At 46.3% G+C, this 15,166-nt stretch overlaps 1 protein-coding gene across 1 annotated transcript in view; it reads right to left on the bottom strand.

Moving 5' to 3' along the window:
- Positions 1-15,166, bottom strand: part of PACRG (parkin coregulated) — a 367,271-nt gene that overhangs the window by 311,722 nt on the left and 40,383 nt on the right. Inside the window, exon 2 of the mRNA XM_045843455.1 lies at positions 4,977-5,111. Coding sequence (XP_045699411.1) covers positions 4,977-5,111 — 135 coding nt within the window. The remainder of the gene's footprint in view (positions 1-4,976; positions 5,112-15,166) is intronic.

Below are 15,166 nucleotides of genomic sequence, written 5' to 3'. Positions count from 1 at the left end.
ACATGGTGCAGGGAGGGAGATTTGGGAAGTATGAGTCCACCTCCAGCTCTTCCCTTTCCGAGACAATGTGAGGATTTACGGTTTCAGTGGCACTTGTCCCAGGGTTTGTATTACATCCTCATTTGGCTAGAAGTGTGGGGCCTCTACTTTTTACTCTAACATCCGGGGCATCCTCACGTGCATTCACTAGAGAACATGTGAGCGATCTCGTTGTGCACATCCTGTCCCGTCAGGTAGCACGGTGTATGGCGGATGGAGAACGGTGATTTCTAGCAATATCTACTACATCAAAACGCCTATAGAGTGAAAGAATTTAGAGACCTTTCAGCGTAGTTGCAGCTGTTTGTGTCACCAAAATAAGTGAATGGTTTATAATGCTGTTATTTTGAAAAGCGAACGTGACTATGATCATTTTCTCCAACTCTTTCTCCCAAGGTCTGTATGGGAGTGGTTATTTTAAAATAGCGTGTATCCTGGTACTATTTTAAAACAATGGCTCAGAAGCGGAATTTATATTAAAATGGTGATTTGCACAGTGTTGCCTGTGGTTTGTACTTGTGTTCCTCATTAACTGTGTAAGTAACAATGATTATTTCAAGTGCACGTGGGGTAACTCAGCCAAAAAATGACTTCAGATTCCTGCCCAAAATAGAGAACTTGATGGGCTCCTGGACGCTTCTCCAGAATCGATCCTGGAAAAGCTAGAGGGGAAAACGTGGGTTCCCAGAAGTAACAAGAAGAGGAAAAGAAGGAGAAAGGGGAGGAGAGAGGAGGCAGGCACGGGGGAGGAAGCTGATGGGGAGGAAGAAGGAGGGCCAGAGGGTGGAGAAGAGGCAGGGGAGGAGGGGGTGGGTGGGGGTGGGGGAGAATCTAAGACCTGCAGGCTGTTTTAAACCGACTGGGGGGGGGAGGGTGGGATGGAGCGTGTCTGCAGGCAGGAGAGGACGGTTTACAGAAAAGCAGTGTGAACTCCCACACAATTTTATATTCCCCTGCGGTTCACACTTTCATGTTTGGTTTTAGTGCAACTGGAAACCCTCTCCAGCCAAGGACCACCTTGTCCACATACGCCTCCCTTCACGCCACGACCCCTCCCAGCAGCAGAGGTGGGGGCAGCACACTGACTACCTTGCAGTTTTGTGTGACACTTCCTCGCCCTCCAGCACGCCCACCTGCCGGAAGACCTGCCTCCACCCCGGCACTGTCCTGTCAGCGGTATGAGTCACGTTCCAGCACAGGAAGTTGGGAAATGGACATTTCAGATGTGGCAACTCAAACGCGATCCTTAAATGTCCACTGTTCCAGCTGGTCGCCTGCTTTGTAAGGTTTCGGAAGGGTTAGCTCCTCTGTGTTTGCTGTGGCCTGTGCTCTGCCCGTGGGAGCTGTCGCCAGTGGAATCAGGCCACGTTTCCCGAATGTCAGTAGAGTTGACGAAATGCATGCAAGGGGACAGATTCGAATTTTTCAAGTACTGACGATGCTTGTTATGGCTACTCAGGAACTCCTTGCCAGGGTAGAAAACGAACACTGAAAAATAAAAAATCATGCCAGAGCTCGCCTAGCTGATTTCACGTTCTAGGTCAGGTCTGCTCATCTTGCCACTGGTAAAGCACGCGGAAAATTTTATTACAGATATTTTGCAGAACTTGTTCCTATTTACCCAGGGATGTATGAGAAGATAGACAGCCGGGACAGACATGTACGCATCAGTCCTATTTGTTCGCTTTAACGGTGCTTCCCGCGTAGCTATTGTGCTCCTCTGGATCGCAGGCCCAGGGATTTTTTTTTTTTTTTTACTGCCACTATCTTCCTCTGGAGCAGCACTGTCTAATATGGCAACCATGTGGCCATTTCAATTACAATTAATTAAAATTAAAAGTTCGGGTCCTCAGTCTCCCGCGGGCACATTTCCAGTGCTTAATGGCCACATCTGGTTAGCGGTGACATACGAGTGCGGAGCCGAGCGTCTCCGCCGCAGAGAGAGCTGCCTTCCCCGCTGCGCGGCTCGGAGCTGCGGAGACACCACGAGAACAGGCGACTCCGCACAGACCGCGGCACCGGGGCTGCCCTGTCGTCACTGCGCACGGGGAACGAACGGCTGGTCCGGGGGGCACCAAACTGGGATGTCAGTTCCTCGGGGCGTGCGTGGGCGGAGAAACCTCAACGCGCGACAACACGGACCTGTCTCGACGTCTCGCTTCCGTCTGCTGATTCGTTGGCCGTCTGTCTGTAAGACACAGCCACAGAGCCTCCTTGGCCCAAGGCCCTGGTGGTCTGTGGTTCGACGGCCGGCCAGCTGGTCCGGAACGAGGGGGAGCGAACTGGACCTCTCGGACAGCGGTGCCCCATCAGGGCTGGCTTCCCAGTCCCATCAGGGCTGGCTTCCCAGTTGGGAAGGAGGCCGAGATGCTAGAGACGCTGGTCCACCTTCACCGCGGTTCGGGCAGGGCCTCCTAAGTACTCCCGAGTCCCAGGCCCCTGCAATTCTAGGCAAGGAAATGACCCCCTCGCCCCTGGCCTGTGCACACCATTTCAGACACGCGCAAACTCCCTGCGTGTCCTGGGGCGTCACCACGAGCGTGGGAAGGGGGCCAGGGTTTTCCTGGGGAAGCACAGCTGCTCGGGAGCCTCCAGCGAGGCGTGCGGTGCGACGTGAAGGTGAGGCGTCTGCGCCACCAGGCGCCACCCCTCGTCCGCACGGGGGCCTGCGTGGGTTTGTGGGTGGGTTTGTTTTTGTGTGTGTAGCGGCGGCCGGGGGGTGGGGCCTGGGGGAGGCGGGCGCTGCTTCCTTCAATACGCAAGGCCCCTTCCTTGGGCGTGGCACCCTGAAGTGGCATCTGCATTGCTGCCGACCACCAGACGGGCCCCGCGGTGAGTGCACCACGGAGTCAATGCGGCTATTAAGCCTACGCTTAATTGTTTTCATGTTTCCTTTTCCGTGTTAAAGCGGTGCAACTGAGATGTGTGTGGCAAAGCTTTGAAAGAGAGAATCTACTGGTTACAGGATAAGACGTTTCTCCCAACGCACATTTCTTCAAATGCGCTGTTCTTCTACCCGTGGCAGCAGATCAATGGCTTCCACTCTATTCTGACGTTTCAGATCGCTGAGTCAGCGGTACAGTCAATAGTAGCTTAAGAGAATTAATATAGCTATAAAAAAGAAAAGCGATTTATATCCCTTCCGACTGCTGGATGATCACAGGTAATTTTCGAAGATTATTTCCAAGATGAATTTCTTCGAGTCTCCTGACATTTCTAAAAGTTACTGATGAGATTACTTGAACAGGTCAAAAAATATATACATTCTTTTTATTCACGTGATCTTTATGTGCTGTAACTACTTAGACCAAACCCACCCACTTTTTATAAAGACACGGGGCATATGCTTCCGCTCAGAAGGAGCCAGGTTTTAAGAAGCTGCACTGTGGTATCTTGTATGAAACAGAAAATAGACAGACATGGAATCCACACAACTAATGAAATATAAACAACCCCTCAAATCACAGTAAAGTGTTGGGAATATGTACTTATACTAAGATTAAAATGTCTACATTGAGTACAATTCCTATAATTTTTTCTCACTATGTGCACATTTTCACATAACAGATTTCACATTTTAATAGCGACGATTAAAAGCATGGTGATGTCCTTCATCATCCTAAAGAAATTATGACGAATTTCAGTAACAAGGACCCCTCCAGATTTCTCTTGCCAGATAACTTGTAATAATCCTAAATTCAATAACTGAACATCAGATGTCTGCTCAAGATTCAGAAATGTTTGATAATTATATGAAAACATTTAAAGACATGCTAGAAATAATGCAAACAATTCTTTTAGTGGGTTTTTTTTTCATAAAGGAAGGGAGAGGTTAATTTGAATTAATCTTTCTAAGCTACTTTGATGAATTCTTCAACTTGATCATTTTATCTTTTAACATAAATGTGTTCGTTACTAATTACAAATAATCCCCGCATTCACCTTCGGACACGACTGTGGCACTTTTTAGTTAAATGGGTCAAGCGCTTAATCTAGATGATATTTGGCCCAAACCTTTGACGTTCCTGAACCTGGGGCGATGCTCACATGCGTGCCCCGCTTTCCTGTTTCCAGGCCACGAAGGCGCTTTTGCTGATGAATACCCCCCCAGAGCAAAGCCGTGGATAACAAGAACCAATTAAATTGCAGACGCTGGTTAGAGATCAGCATCCATTTTTCAAATGAAATGTAACCACCTTCTCCAGTTAAGAGATTGGCAAGTTTTTTTTACAAATAACATCAGCGAGGCTTTTAGAAAGAAACACGGCCACATTAGCATGGAGCCATTAGGCAACACATTTGTTTGGAGGCCAATTAACCTTTTGCCCGGAAAGCGCCGGCACTGTAATGATTGCAGCGGCCGAGGTCGGCCCGCGCTGGGGCGCGCGTGTCGGCGGCTGCGTGCCCGACACGTGCTGCAGACAGCTCCGAGCCGCGCGAGCTCCTGCCTCCTTTTGTATTCCACTCCGCGTGTCCAGGGAGCGGCTGGTCCTGACCTATCCATTTTGGTAATTAAAGCCTCCACTGGGAAGCGTCCTGCAGGAAGGTGAAACCGGGGGTGGGGGGTGGGGGGCGAGATGGATGGCTGTTGCTCTCCAGATCCGGCCTCCAGTTCCATCATTTTGGGGGAACTGCCTGGAACAGGAGCGGGCTGCCAGGTTCTCACAAAAAATAGAGATGAATTGGGCACCAGACGATTCTCTAAGGCAAGGCGAGTCTGTCATTTTCTTTCTTTCGGCCTATAACTTAATCGTCAGCCAGGGTGGACAGCTCACACGGGGGCGGGGGCACTTTCTCTCAGCGCTTACCCACCGCCTTCCGTGCGCCGAGAAATCACTGCAGTTTCCTTACTCCTCAGCCGGGTCCGTTTGGCACCGGGGGACGCCCCCCCCCCGCAGGCCGGCGCAGCTGGCCCTCCCAGCTGTGCCCTGACTTACCTTCCACGCTATTTTGTTTCCTTTTGAATCGTGCTCCAGGGCAATGGGGAAGTCTCCACGCTCATAAAATTTTCGGAACGCTGTGGGCTTGGTTGGTCTCTCTCTGAACGCTCCTGCCGTGGGGGGGCCTCTCACCTTCAAAGGGAACAAAACAGGAATCAGATTTTAGACCAAACTGAAAAATGCACAGTGGAAAGGCTGGCTTTCTGAAGTGGCGGCTTGCAGAAAATATCCAAATGATATAGGCCAAATTCCTAATAATGGACAACAAAAATTTCACTAATATAAAATTATTTTATAATCACTGGTAAGTGTCTACTGTATTTCAAGCTACTTTAGTAGAAAATGTGACTTTAAAACATCGCTTAATAAGGAAGAAGAGCCTGATAATTAGTTTTAAAGAATTTTAATAAAGGCATCTAAGTTCAGAATGTTAAAACTTCAAGTTTCCTGATAATTGCAAATTCTAATCTCAAGTCTGATTTACTTGCTAGAATACTGAAGTAGTAGATTTAAATTACCTCCTTTAAATCTTTCTTCATACATAAAATGGTAGGATATATTCTCATGTTAAGATATTAACAACAACAAAACTGCAAAAATGTGATATATAATTTACTAATGATAAAGGACAAAGTTTAAAAAGAAAAATGATAGTCTACTATGCATGTAACACACATGATAATATGAACTTAGGAGAAAGTAACATTAGAATAGATTACACAAGGATCTTTCATCCCCCAAATTGAGATTTTTATTAAAGAAATATTTTATATTGAATCATTCATATTGAGTACATCTTTTCAATGTGTAGTATTTACATGAACTAACTCATTAGGTTAAAAAATTCAAAGTGATTAGTGAACTATTCAGAAAATTACAGTTCACTGAATTGTTCCTGACATGTGTCTTTCCTTGCTTAGAAAGAAGGTAAATATTAATCACTTATTAGTTTAATAAAAACATGATTATATCATTAACTCTTAATATGAACAAGATAGTAATTTATGTAATATCTTAATATTTTAAGTTACATTAATTTTAACATTTCCATGAAAAACTTTAATTTTAACAAAGAAATACATAAAGTATATGTAATATAATAAGTAGATCAGGTATTGACAAATATGTTTTATCTAATGTACATATAAAGGCAAATATGGGGACCTCAGTGGGAAATTAAGACACACCTCGTTAAGGTGATTAGTGCGGAGTGGAGTCGTGGAGGGCTGCAACTGAGGGCACTGCCTACGGTGCGAACGTTCTTCACCGCACGGCCCGCATTTTCGGCTAAACCCACTCACGGAGGGACCCTGTGTAGCAGCGCCGTGAGCTGGTGCCGTGCACAGAAGAGACCAGTCCCAGCTCCGGCAGCATAAGGAGAACCGGGCAGCTTTGATTACTGGGCTTTTGCAATGCATGGACCAGGGAGTAAATCTTGAATCACATTTTTGGGGAGTTGACAAAGAATTGACGACTTGTATTTTGCCAAGAAGTTCTGTTTGAAAAACAATGACCGTCTCCCATCGCATCCCCATTTTACTGTCACGCCCCCAGGCGTGGCAGAACGTAATCTGCAGACAGGACACTTAGCCTAGGCAGGTCAGCACACGCTCGGGTGTGTAGGAAGTTACAGTGCAACAGCGCACGTGTGTGCGTGTGTGTGTAAGCATGCACACATGCACTGCTATTGTGTAGTACTGATTACTGGTCAGAAGACATGACATTTTTACATTTTTTTAAAGTTAACCTTTCCCGGATGAAGAAAGTGTGGTATCTGCACCACAGAAAATGGTCATAAAAAAGGAGGAAATCCGTCTGCAAAGCATGAGTGGACCCAGAGGTGCAGTCAGTCAGACAAAAAGCCAGACGGCGCGACCTCACTCATGGTGGACACTGCCAGCGGCGACTTCCAGACCCGGAGAGCAGCATGGCGGTGGCCAGGGGCTGGGAGGGAGCGGCATCTACCCACAGTCTTTTGTCATTTGCTTTGTGATCTTCCTGATTCTTGGTGTGACACTTTCTGATTGATTTTCTGTTGAAACGTGGGCGTTGGTGTATTCTGTGACTCTGGACCCTAAACCTTCTGTTTCAGCTGGTTTAATATGACATCTCCCCAGCAGAGACTCGGGGAGGGTGCCACCTCATTACTGCCAGTGGGGGGCAGAGGTCCCGGTCCCCTGCCTGGCCCCTGCTGAGCTTCGTGGAGGGAGCTCCTCATTAATACCAGGTGGAGGCGGGGCAGCAGCACCCGGGGGCCTCCACGGACGGCTCCCCGAGTGCAGGGATGCCCGGTTCCTGCTCCCCGCACACAGGGGGCGGCCTCATGGCTGCTGGGTGCGGTGAAGTTCCTGACCCTCCTTGAGGCACCCTCGCACAGCACCCCAGTGGGGAGGGGGAGAGACATCTGTCTTTACCGCTCGTGCGGCGGAGCTCCGCTGACACTGTGGGGGCCCCTTGCGTGCTCCAGCAGAGATGAAAGGCCCAGTTCCTCCCTGAAAAATTCATCCGCAACTAGTATTTGGATTGCTCGTCTGCTCCTCACGTGCTAGCCATCCTTTTGATATTTTCTGGATGCTAAATTATTACTTATGCCGTCGACAGCCAGCCTCCCCCGCTTGTTTAACTGGCCTAAATATTCCTTGGGATTATTCATCTTTCTCCCTTCTTTGTAAAATGATCTTAACATCAAGTTATTCCTCCTTTTACCTCTTATCCTATATTCCAACCTCCCGAGCCCCAACTTCCAGTAATGAACTCACTTCTCTCTGAGAAGCCGGCAGGGTTTCCCTGAGTTGTCAGAGACGACTCGCGCTGAACGGGTGGCACCTGCCCGTGCAGTGGGGCCGTCACCTACCTGTATGCAGATGCTCGGTCACTGCATGTTTAGATAGTGTTTTCTTCTGCTCCAAATGGAAATGTATCCACTTGAACCTTCTAGGAGGACATGCTATTTTTTAAATACTCTACACACGATCCATTCCAAGTAATTCTACAAATCCATAGTAAAAACTCCAGGGAAACACAACTGACCTCAGGAAATGGAGTAAAGACTTCATTACTGGAAATCATACAGAAGGGCGTCACTTGACTAAACTTGAAAAAACAATAAAAATAACCTGTTCGGGATCCTTACGTCAGTCCCGTGTTTGTAGAACAATGGCTGTAAATTTTGTTGGATGTCTTAAGGATTGTACTCCAATTTATTATTATAAATAATACAGAGCCAATAAGGGGCCATAAATCAAACTGGATTTGTGGGGAAATGCAATTAGGATTCGCCTGGATGGTGGAGGCTATCCATAAACCAATTAGGGAGAGTGGCTGTTGCGGCAGAATGCTTTTAATAAAATCGAATGCACTTGGGAGCCACGGAGCTGAACACGCTCTGCAGCCAGCGTGGATGCCAGTGGGCTTCCTCCGCCCGCCTGCTGAGTGCGCCGCGGTGGAGGAGGGACTCACTCACCGTCTGCGTCAGGCGGACGGACACGAGACGAATATTCCGGGGGAAGGAATGGAAGGCTCTCGAAAGCTCTTTATCTTCCAGTTCAAACGTCTCCTTTTCCGTAGCTCTATTTTTTTAGCATAAATAAAGCGCTAAGAAAAATGCCTTTCCCTTCAAGTGGGAAACCTACATTGTATTATTCAAATTGGTCCATTTAGTCAATGCACTAAGAGCGAAACAAAGACATGAACTTCATCAGCTTCAACTGAAATTTGGACTCATGGGAGCGCAGCGGGTCAGCCACTGGGAAGCAAGACTGGCACGGCCTCTGAGCGGCGCGGGCTCTGGGGTGCGAGGCCCTGGACTGGCCCCTGGCTTCCCGTCAGCCTAGACTTCCGAGTCAAAAGTATTGTAACTCAGTGTCTGCCTCATCTGCCGGTTGTAATTGTTTTTACCACACTGTGAACTTTTGTGAGGCCTGAGGTCACCGAATGACCAGGGAATTGCTAGCAAAATATTGCACTAAGCGAATCTGACCTTAATGGTAGGTGCAGCTCAACATTAACAACGGTGAGCTCTTGGGGCCAGGTAGCTATTATAAGAAGCTTTAACAATATCACAAGTTAATGATATAACGAAACATTATGATAGCAATGTTCTTGTTAGCAATAGCCGGAAAAGAGTGAGGCTATGAATATTTATACAGAGACTACTCTGGAGGCCTTAAAAACCAGGCCTGCGGGTGAGAGTGGGTGGCAGAGAAAACTTCCAAGCAATGAGGGAAGCCTGTTTTAGAAAGATGATTCCCCTGAGATCTAAGAGCGTGGCCTGAAGTCAGGAGAATATGGAGTCACAGTGGCCAGTCTGAACTTGACCTTGGCAGTCTGAGCACGAGAGAGATGGCAAAAGCCTTAAGGTGGGGGTGGGGGCATCAAAAACAATAACACAATCTGCTAAATTGTGTCCATGGTTTTACACACATTATAGATTTCGACAAAACCCATATGAAATGATCTCACAAACAAGGAAATCAAAGCTCAGAGGCATTCAATGATCTGGCAGAAATCAGAGAGCTGGTACAGAGTAGGAAAGTGGTTTTCAGACAGTACAGGGACTTGGGCCCAGGAACAGAAGATACCGTGCGGCCAGGAAGCCGAGTGAGGACCAGGTGGTCAGAGGGAACATGGTATAAGCGACAGCGGAAGTGTCACTATCCCTCCACGCCCTACTCAAAAACGCAGAGGTAGCAGGATTTCTCTGCCTTCCATGTGCCTGCTTGAACCTGGCCCACATGCTCAGCTGCCTGCTGCACGACCTCCCCAGGGCGGTGGCGATGAGCAGTCCGCCTCTTGCTCCCACGACGCAGGTGAGAACACAGTTACCAGGCAACGCAGCTGGAAAGGAAGCCACTGGACCCTGAAATGGAAAATTCCGCAAGCCTACCTTTTTTTTCCCCCTCCAAAGCCCAACTTTTTCAGAGGACCTTCCTCCCCTCTGGGCTGCCTCCCTTGTGCTCAAGCATAAACTTCATAAAATCTGTCTGGAGATTTCTCTGGGGCTTCCTCTCAACGGCTGCCTCGGGGAGCCTAAGAACCTCAATGCTGGCAGCAACTTGCCCCCCAGTCCCTCTGCCTCCAAAGGAAATGACCTCTGTGACTATATTAAAGGGCTGGGTTTGGGCCAGAATCCACAGTGGGACTATCTAGGGCACGTGGCAGACTGAATGAATGAGGAGGGCCAGAGGCAGAGAAGAAGGAGGCATCAGCCTGCAAAGATGCAAACGACCTACAGCGTCTGGGGATGGAGAGAGAACAGCATATCCATCGGCACTTGTTAACTATTTAATCACTTACGGTACCAGGGTGGGTTTTAGAATAGAAGATGTAGTTATAACTCATATACTTATCTAAGAGGTCCAGGCAAAGTAAAGTGTGTTTTGCAGTGTTGGAAACTCACACAGGTGAAGTTAAGACTCCGTGATGCATGAACGGAAATCTGTCCTAGAGTCAGAGTTTAAAAACTGGCCCAAAAATAGGTCCTACCTATATCACCTACACATTGAAAAATGTGATGAATACATAATATCTCCAAGTCACTGGGCGTGGTGTGACCGGAGACACAGAGATAACTCAGACGTCTTACCCTCAAGATAGGTATTACTTAGAAGGTGGAAGAATGGGCCCTGTGATCACCTATAGAAGGAAGGATGAAATGCCACAGAAAGATACGTAGAATTCTACACACTCGAAGATACAACGGCTGGGTTTTAAGGCACTGTTACTTCTCATGAGACCATGTCCTTTAGCCTTGCAAAGTACCTGGGCAGTGCTCACCCAGGCAGAAATACATTGTAATTTCCTATAGACCCAAATCCCGTCAATATTAATTAGAAATAGTTATCTGAGAATTTGGTTGCTGTACCATAGGTTTGTCTATAATCTTTGTAGTTATTAATTATTAAATTTGAATTAATTTGTGTTTTCTGTATATTTCCTAGATCTAAATAACTATTCATTATTACCACGAATTTATAGCCGAAAATTCACTACCAATAAGACCAAATGTATATTTCCTTTCTCTGTAAAACCTCTCACAATTAAAACCCACATTTTTTTAATTTTGAAATCCACTTGTATGAATGAGAAAATTTCGCTAAAATCTAAGGCTTGTGTGATACTTAAAATGAAATAAATAGTGTAACATGCTTGCAGAGAAGTTTCAATGATTAGCATAAATAAAAACAAAAATTAGTATTATGAATATTGTAACAAGTTACATTTCCTGGCTGGCATAGCTCAGTGGATTGAGCGCGGGCTGGGAACCAAAGTGTCCCAGGTTCGATTCCCAGCCAGGGTACATGCCTGGGTTGCAGGCCATAACCCCCAGCAACCGCACATTGATGTTCCTCTGTCTCTCTCTCTCTATCTCCCTCCCTTCCCTCTCTAAAAATAAATAAATAAAATCTTAAAAAAAAACAAGTTACATTTAAGTTAGCATTGTCATAATTATGAAAGAAAAACATAATGTACTTCATGTTCAAGGTGGGTAGAATGAGAAATACACGTAGATGAAGAGAGTGGCATGCAGTCACATGACAAATACTGTAATTAGAAATTTAGAAGGCTTTGGTACTGCACTTAATTTTCCTGCTTGACAACCAGTTAGGCCCTGTCTCGGGCCCTCTGAGGCAGCTCCAGCGCATGGGTACAATGCGGATGGACCCCCAAGTGGGGGGCAGATGAGCTGTCCCGAGACCTCAGACCCCTCTGAGCCTCAGCTTCCTCGTGTCAGATTGAAAAATGACACTGGCCAACCTCCGAGATCCTCCTACGCCTCTGCATCTGGGCACGTGTGTTCCTTCACTCAGCAAACACTGAGGGCACGGTGTCGTGGGAGAAGGCACCCGCGTGGATGCCCAGAGGGACCTCACAGGCAAACGGACTCCTTATTTTACTCTCGATAAACTGAACTCCAAAGGGACCATGGCAACACACCCCAGTCCGCATGCCAAGGCTTATTTTTCTCTGCCTATCACCTTAGCAATGACCTCAGCTTCAAGGATTCCAGACTTCCTTCCGGCTGGCATCCAAGAACCAGATTCCGAAATGTCCCTGCGATGCTGCACGACGTGAGAAATTCTCGAAGATTTCTCAGTAATCTAGGGTTACTTCGTTTTAGATTTAAAATGAAAACGGAGCACACTGGGTTATGAGATTGCATTTCAACATGTTGTCCCTATAGTTTACAAGAAATCCTGGAGGTCATGGTTGGTCCGCACAATTTCTTTTAAATGGTTTTGTTTCAAGTATGAGGCACTGATCGGTGCGCCTTTACATCATCTGCTCTAGGAAAAAAGAAGAGAGATCGATAGTCTTTCTTAACAAAATTAGATGCAATAATCCAATGATACAAAAGAAATCTGGACACGTGAAGGCTCGAAAGGTTTCCTCAAGAGCTGCCCTCCTCCTGCAGGGGAACCCGGGAAAACATCGGGGATGTAAGTGCCCCAGCGGCTTCTCGCCATCAGCTCGTCTCCAGAGAGTCATCAGAGATTTCAATTTAGACCGCGCTATTTAGCATCTGTCTTGTAGAATTGATAAAATGCCGGAGTGGCTGAGACAGCCTGGCTAATACACTGTCACCCCTGACACCGAGGCTGCCGAAACGAGTGAGCGAGACGTCAAAGGAGACCACAAACGGGCGAGAGTGCGGCAGGGACGCTGTTCCTCTCACCCGGTCTGCACTGAAGGCGATGCAACAGGGTTGCGTCTGAACCTGTATCTTCTTTGTCTCAGAAGAGAGTTATTTCATGCTGAATAATTAGGCTGAAAATGTTATTTTTGTATGTGTGAAGAGGCTAGTCCCATTCACACTTTACATATCATGAATATTTTAATAGAAAAAATGTGAAAATCCTTGTGTTTAATGATGCAAACTGAGATTCTCCAGAAAGAACTACCTGTTTAATAGGAAACAAGTTTTAGAACTGTCTACGATAAAAGATATTTATGTCGGTAAAAAAAGGGTTCTGCTGTTCCTTCAGCCCACTGCGTCCCCCTCGATTCAAGTACCTTGAGGGTTTATACAATTTACGGAGGTATCGAAGACCCTCATTAGAACCCTTAAACTCTAGCAGCCACATAGAGGGAGAAACGTGCTCAGACAGGTTATCACACACGCACCATGCATGCGTCCGGCAGCTTCCCGGGAAGGTCACATAGTAAGACATACTAACTCTCAGACTTCCCCGTCTGGTGTCTCCCACCATGGTCTCCAGCACGGCCAGCTCACCCATGAAGGGGATGTGGAGAACGTGGGAGGAGGAGGAGGAGGGCTGAAAATGTGTCTAAAATAGTGTGTTGTCTATCCTGGGCCAAGACACCAATGCATCGCGCACTATTCGGATACAATATGTATACGAGGACAGCCTGGAAAAAGTCCAGCCGTTCGTATCATAACGAGAAAGGCTTGCGTGGCATTTGCTGTGACCCAGCAGTCAAGGAGCGTGGACTGGAGTGCGCATGCGTGAACAATGACGACTTCACCGCGCTAGGCAGTGGGGGCGGTAGATGCCATTGAGTGAGCATGTGTACTGTGTGGCCGTCACATTCAAAATGACTGAGTGAATAGAGCAACAAATCCGTATCGCATTGTGTGTTAAGCTTGAACATTCCTCCATAGAAACTCTTCAGATGACTCAGAAGGCCACAGCCCCGGGCAGTTGGTGATTGGCAGCTTCATCGAGATAACATGCCCACTCATGCATCAGTCTGGTGCAGAGTACTTTGGCAAAACATGAAATCACCCAGGTGACTCAGCCTCCCTGCAGCCCAGATTTGGTGCCCTGTGACTTCTGGCTTTTCCAAAACTAAAATCACCTTTGAAAGGGAAGAGATTTCAGACCATCAGTGAGATTCAGGAAACTACGACAGGGCAGCTGATGGTGACTGGGAGAACTGTGTGAGGTCCCAAGGTGCCCACTTTGAAGGGGACTGAGGTGCCATTGTCCTGTGTACAGTGTTTCTTGTATCTTGTGTCTTCTTCAATAAATGTCTCTATTTTTCATACTGCACAGCTGGATACCTTCTAGACAGATTTTATATATATATATATATATATATATATATATATATATATATATATATATGGATACACCCATACATATATACACATATACACACATATATGTATGCATATACATATATGTGTATATATGTATAGCCATACATATATAAATATACACACACACACTTTTCCTGAGTGAAGATCTTCATCTGTGAAAGCAAGCTGAAGTTAGATCAGCTTGTGGCCAAAATAAAGCCACCTGGGTTTGAGTGTCATCCTGCACATCAAAAAGTTGCAGGTTCAATCCCCAGCTGGACAGGGAGCATGTGGGAGGCAACCAATTAATGTTTCTTTCTCACATCGATGTTTCTCTTTTATTTTCATTCATTCTCTCTCTCTCCTCCCTCCCCTCCCTCTTTCCCCTCTCCAAAATTGGTAGCATATCCTCATGGAGGATTTAAAAAAAATGAAATAAAACAAAAATAAAGCCGACTTGTTCACAGGGAGAATAAATTCTTAACCTCTCCTCCATTAAGAAGACCGTCTTGGCCATGTGCCTAATCAGCCCCGACCAGTTACACATAACTCTCCAACCCAGGAACTGTTAGCGGCGGGTCCCTCTACATTCAGGAGGGTTCATTTCTGCTCAGCCACGGTTCACTTTAGATGCACGCTTGTGATTATTATGGTGTAATTCTAGGGACAGAAAAACTGGTTAGAAATATTATGCTCACTTATACCAGTAAAAAAAAATTCTACTTGCTCTTTAAATATATGTTTCTCCTTTGGAAAAAAAAATTTTGGACAATACACAATAATACAAGACTGAGGTTTTATAAGGGATAAATCTTGTCATTTTATTAGCGCTATCCAGTCAAATGTGACTCCATATATTTTAGGAGCGCAAAGCAATTTAGAAGATGCATTCAGATCTCTTCTGGCTTTAAGTTGTCTTGTGATACATAGCGGGATCAACACAGATCTAGACAAGACTGCTCTTAGAGACATTTTAATGTTCAAACGTCTCTTCCCAAAAGCAATTTCTATCTCCAGCCTCCTTAAGAATATGTAATAAATTCTGTGCAAAGGGGAAATCATGTTTATAAGGTCCTGGGGAAAGGGATACATATGGTGCAATTATTAAAGGGCCGTATGGATGATTAATAAGCCAGAAAGATTG

Source organism: Phyllostomus hastatus, unplaced genomic scaffold (assembly GCF_019186645.2).
Source record: "Phyllostomus hastatus isolate PE091 unplaced genomic scaffold, TTU_PhHast_1.1 phas_contig_40, whole genome shotgun sequence".
NCBI classification, from domain to species: Eukaryota; Metazoa; Chordata; class Mammalia; order Chiroptera; family Phyllostomidae; genus Phyllostomus; species Phyllostomus hastatus.
Note: the sequence above shows the minus strand (reverse complement) of the source record. Positions and strands in the feature narration are given on the sequence as shown.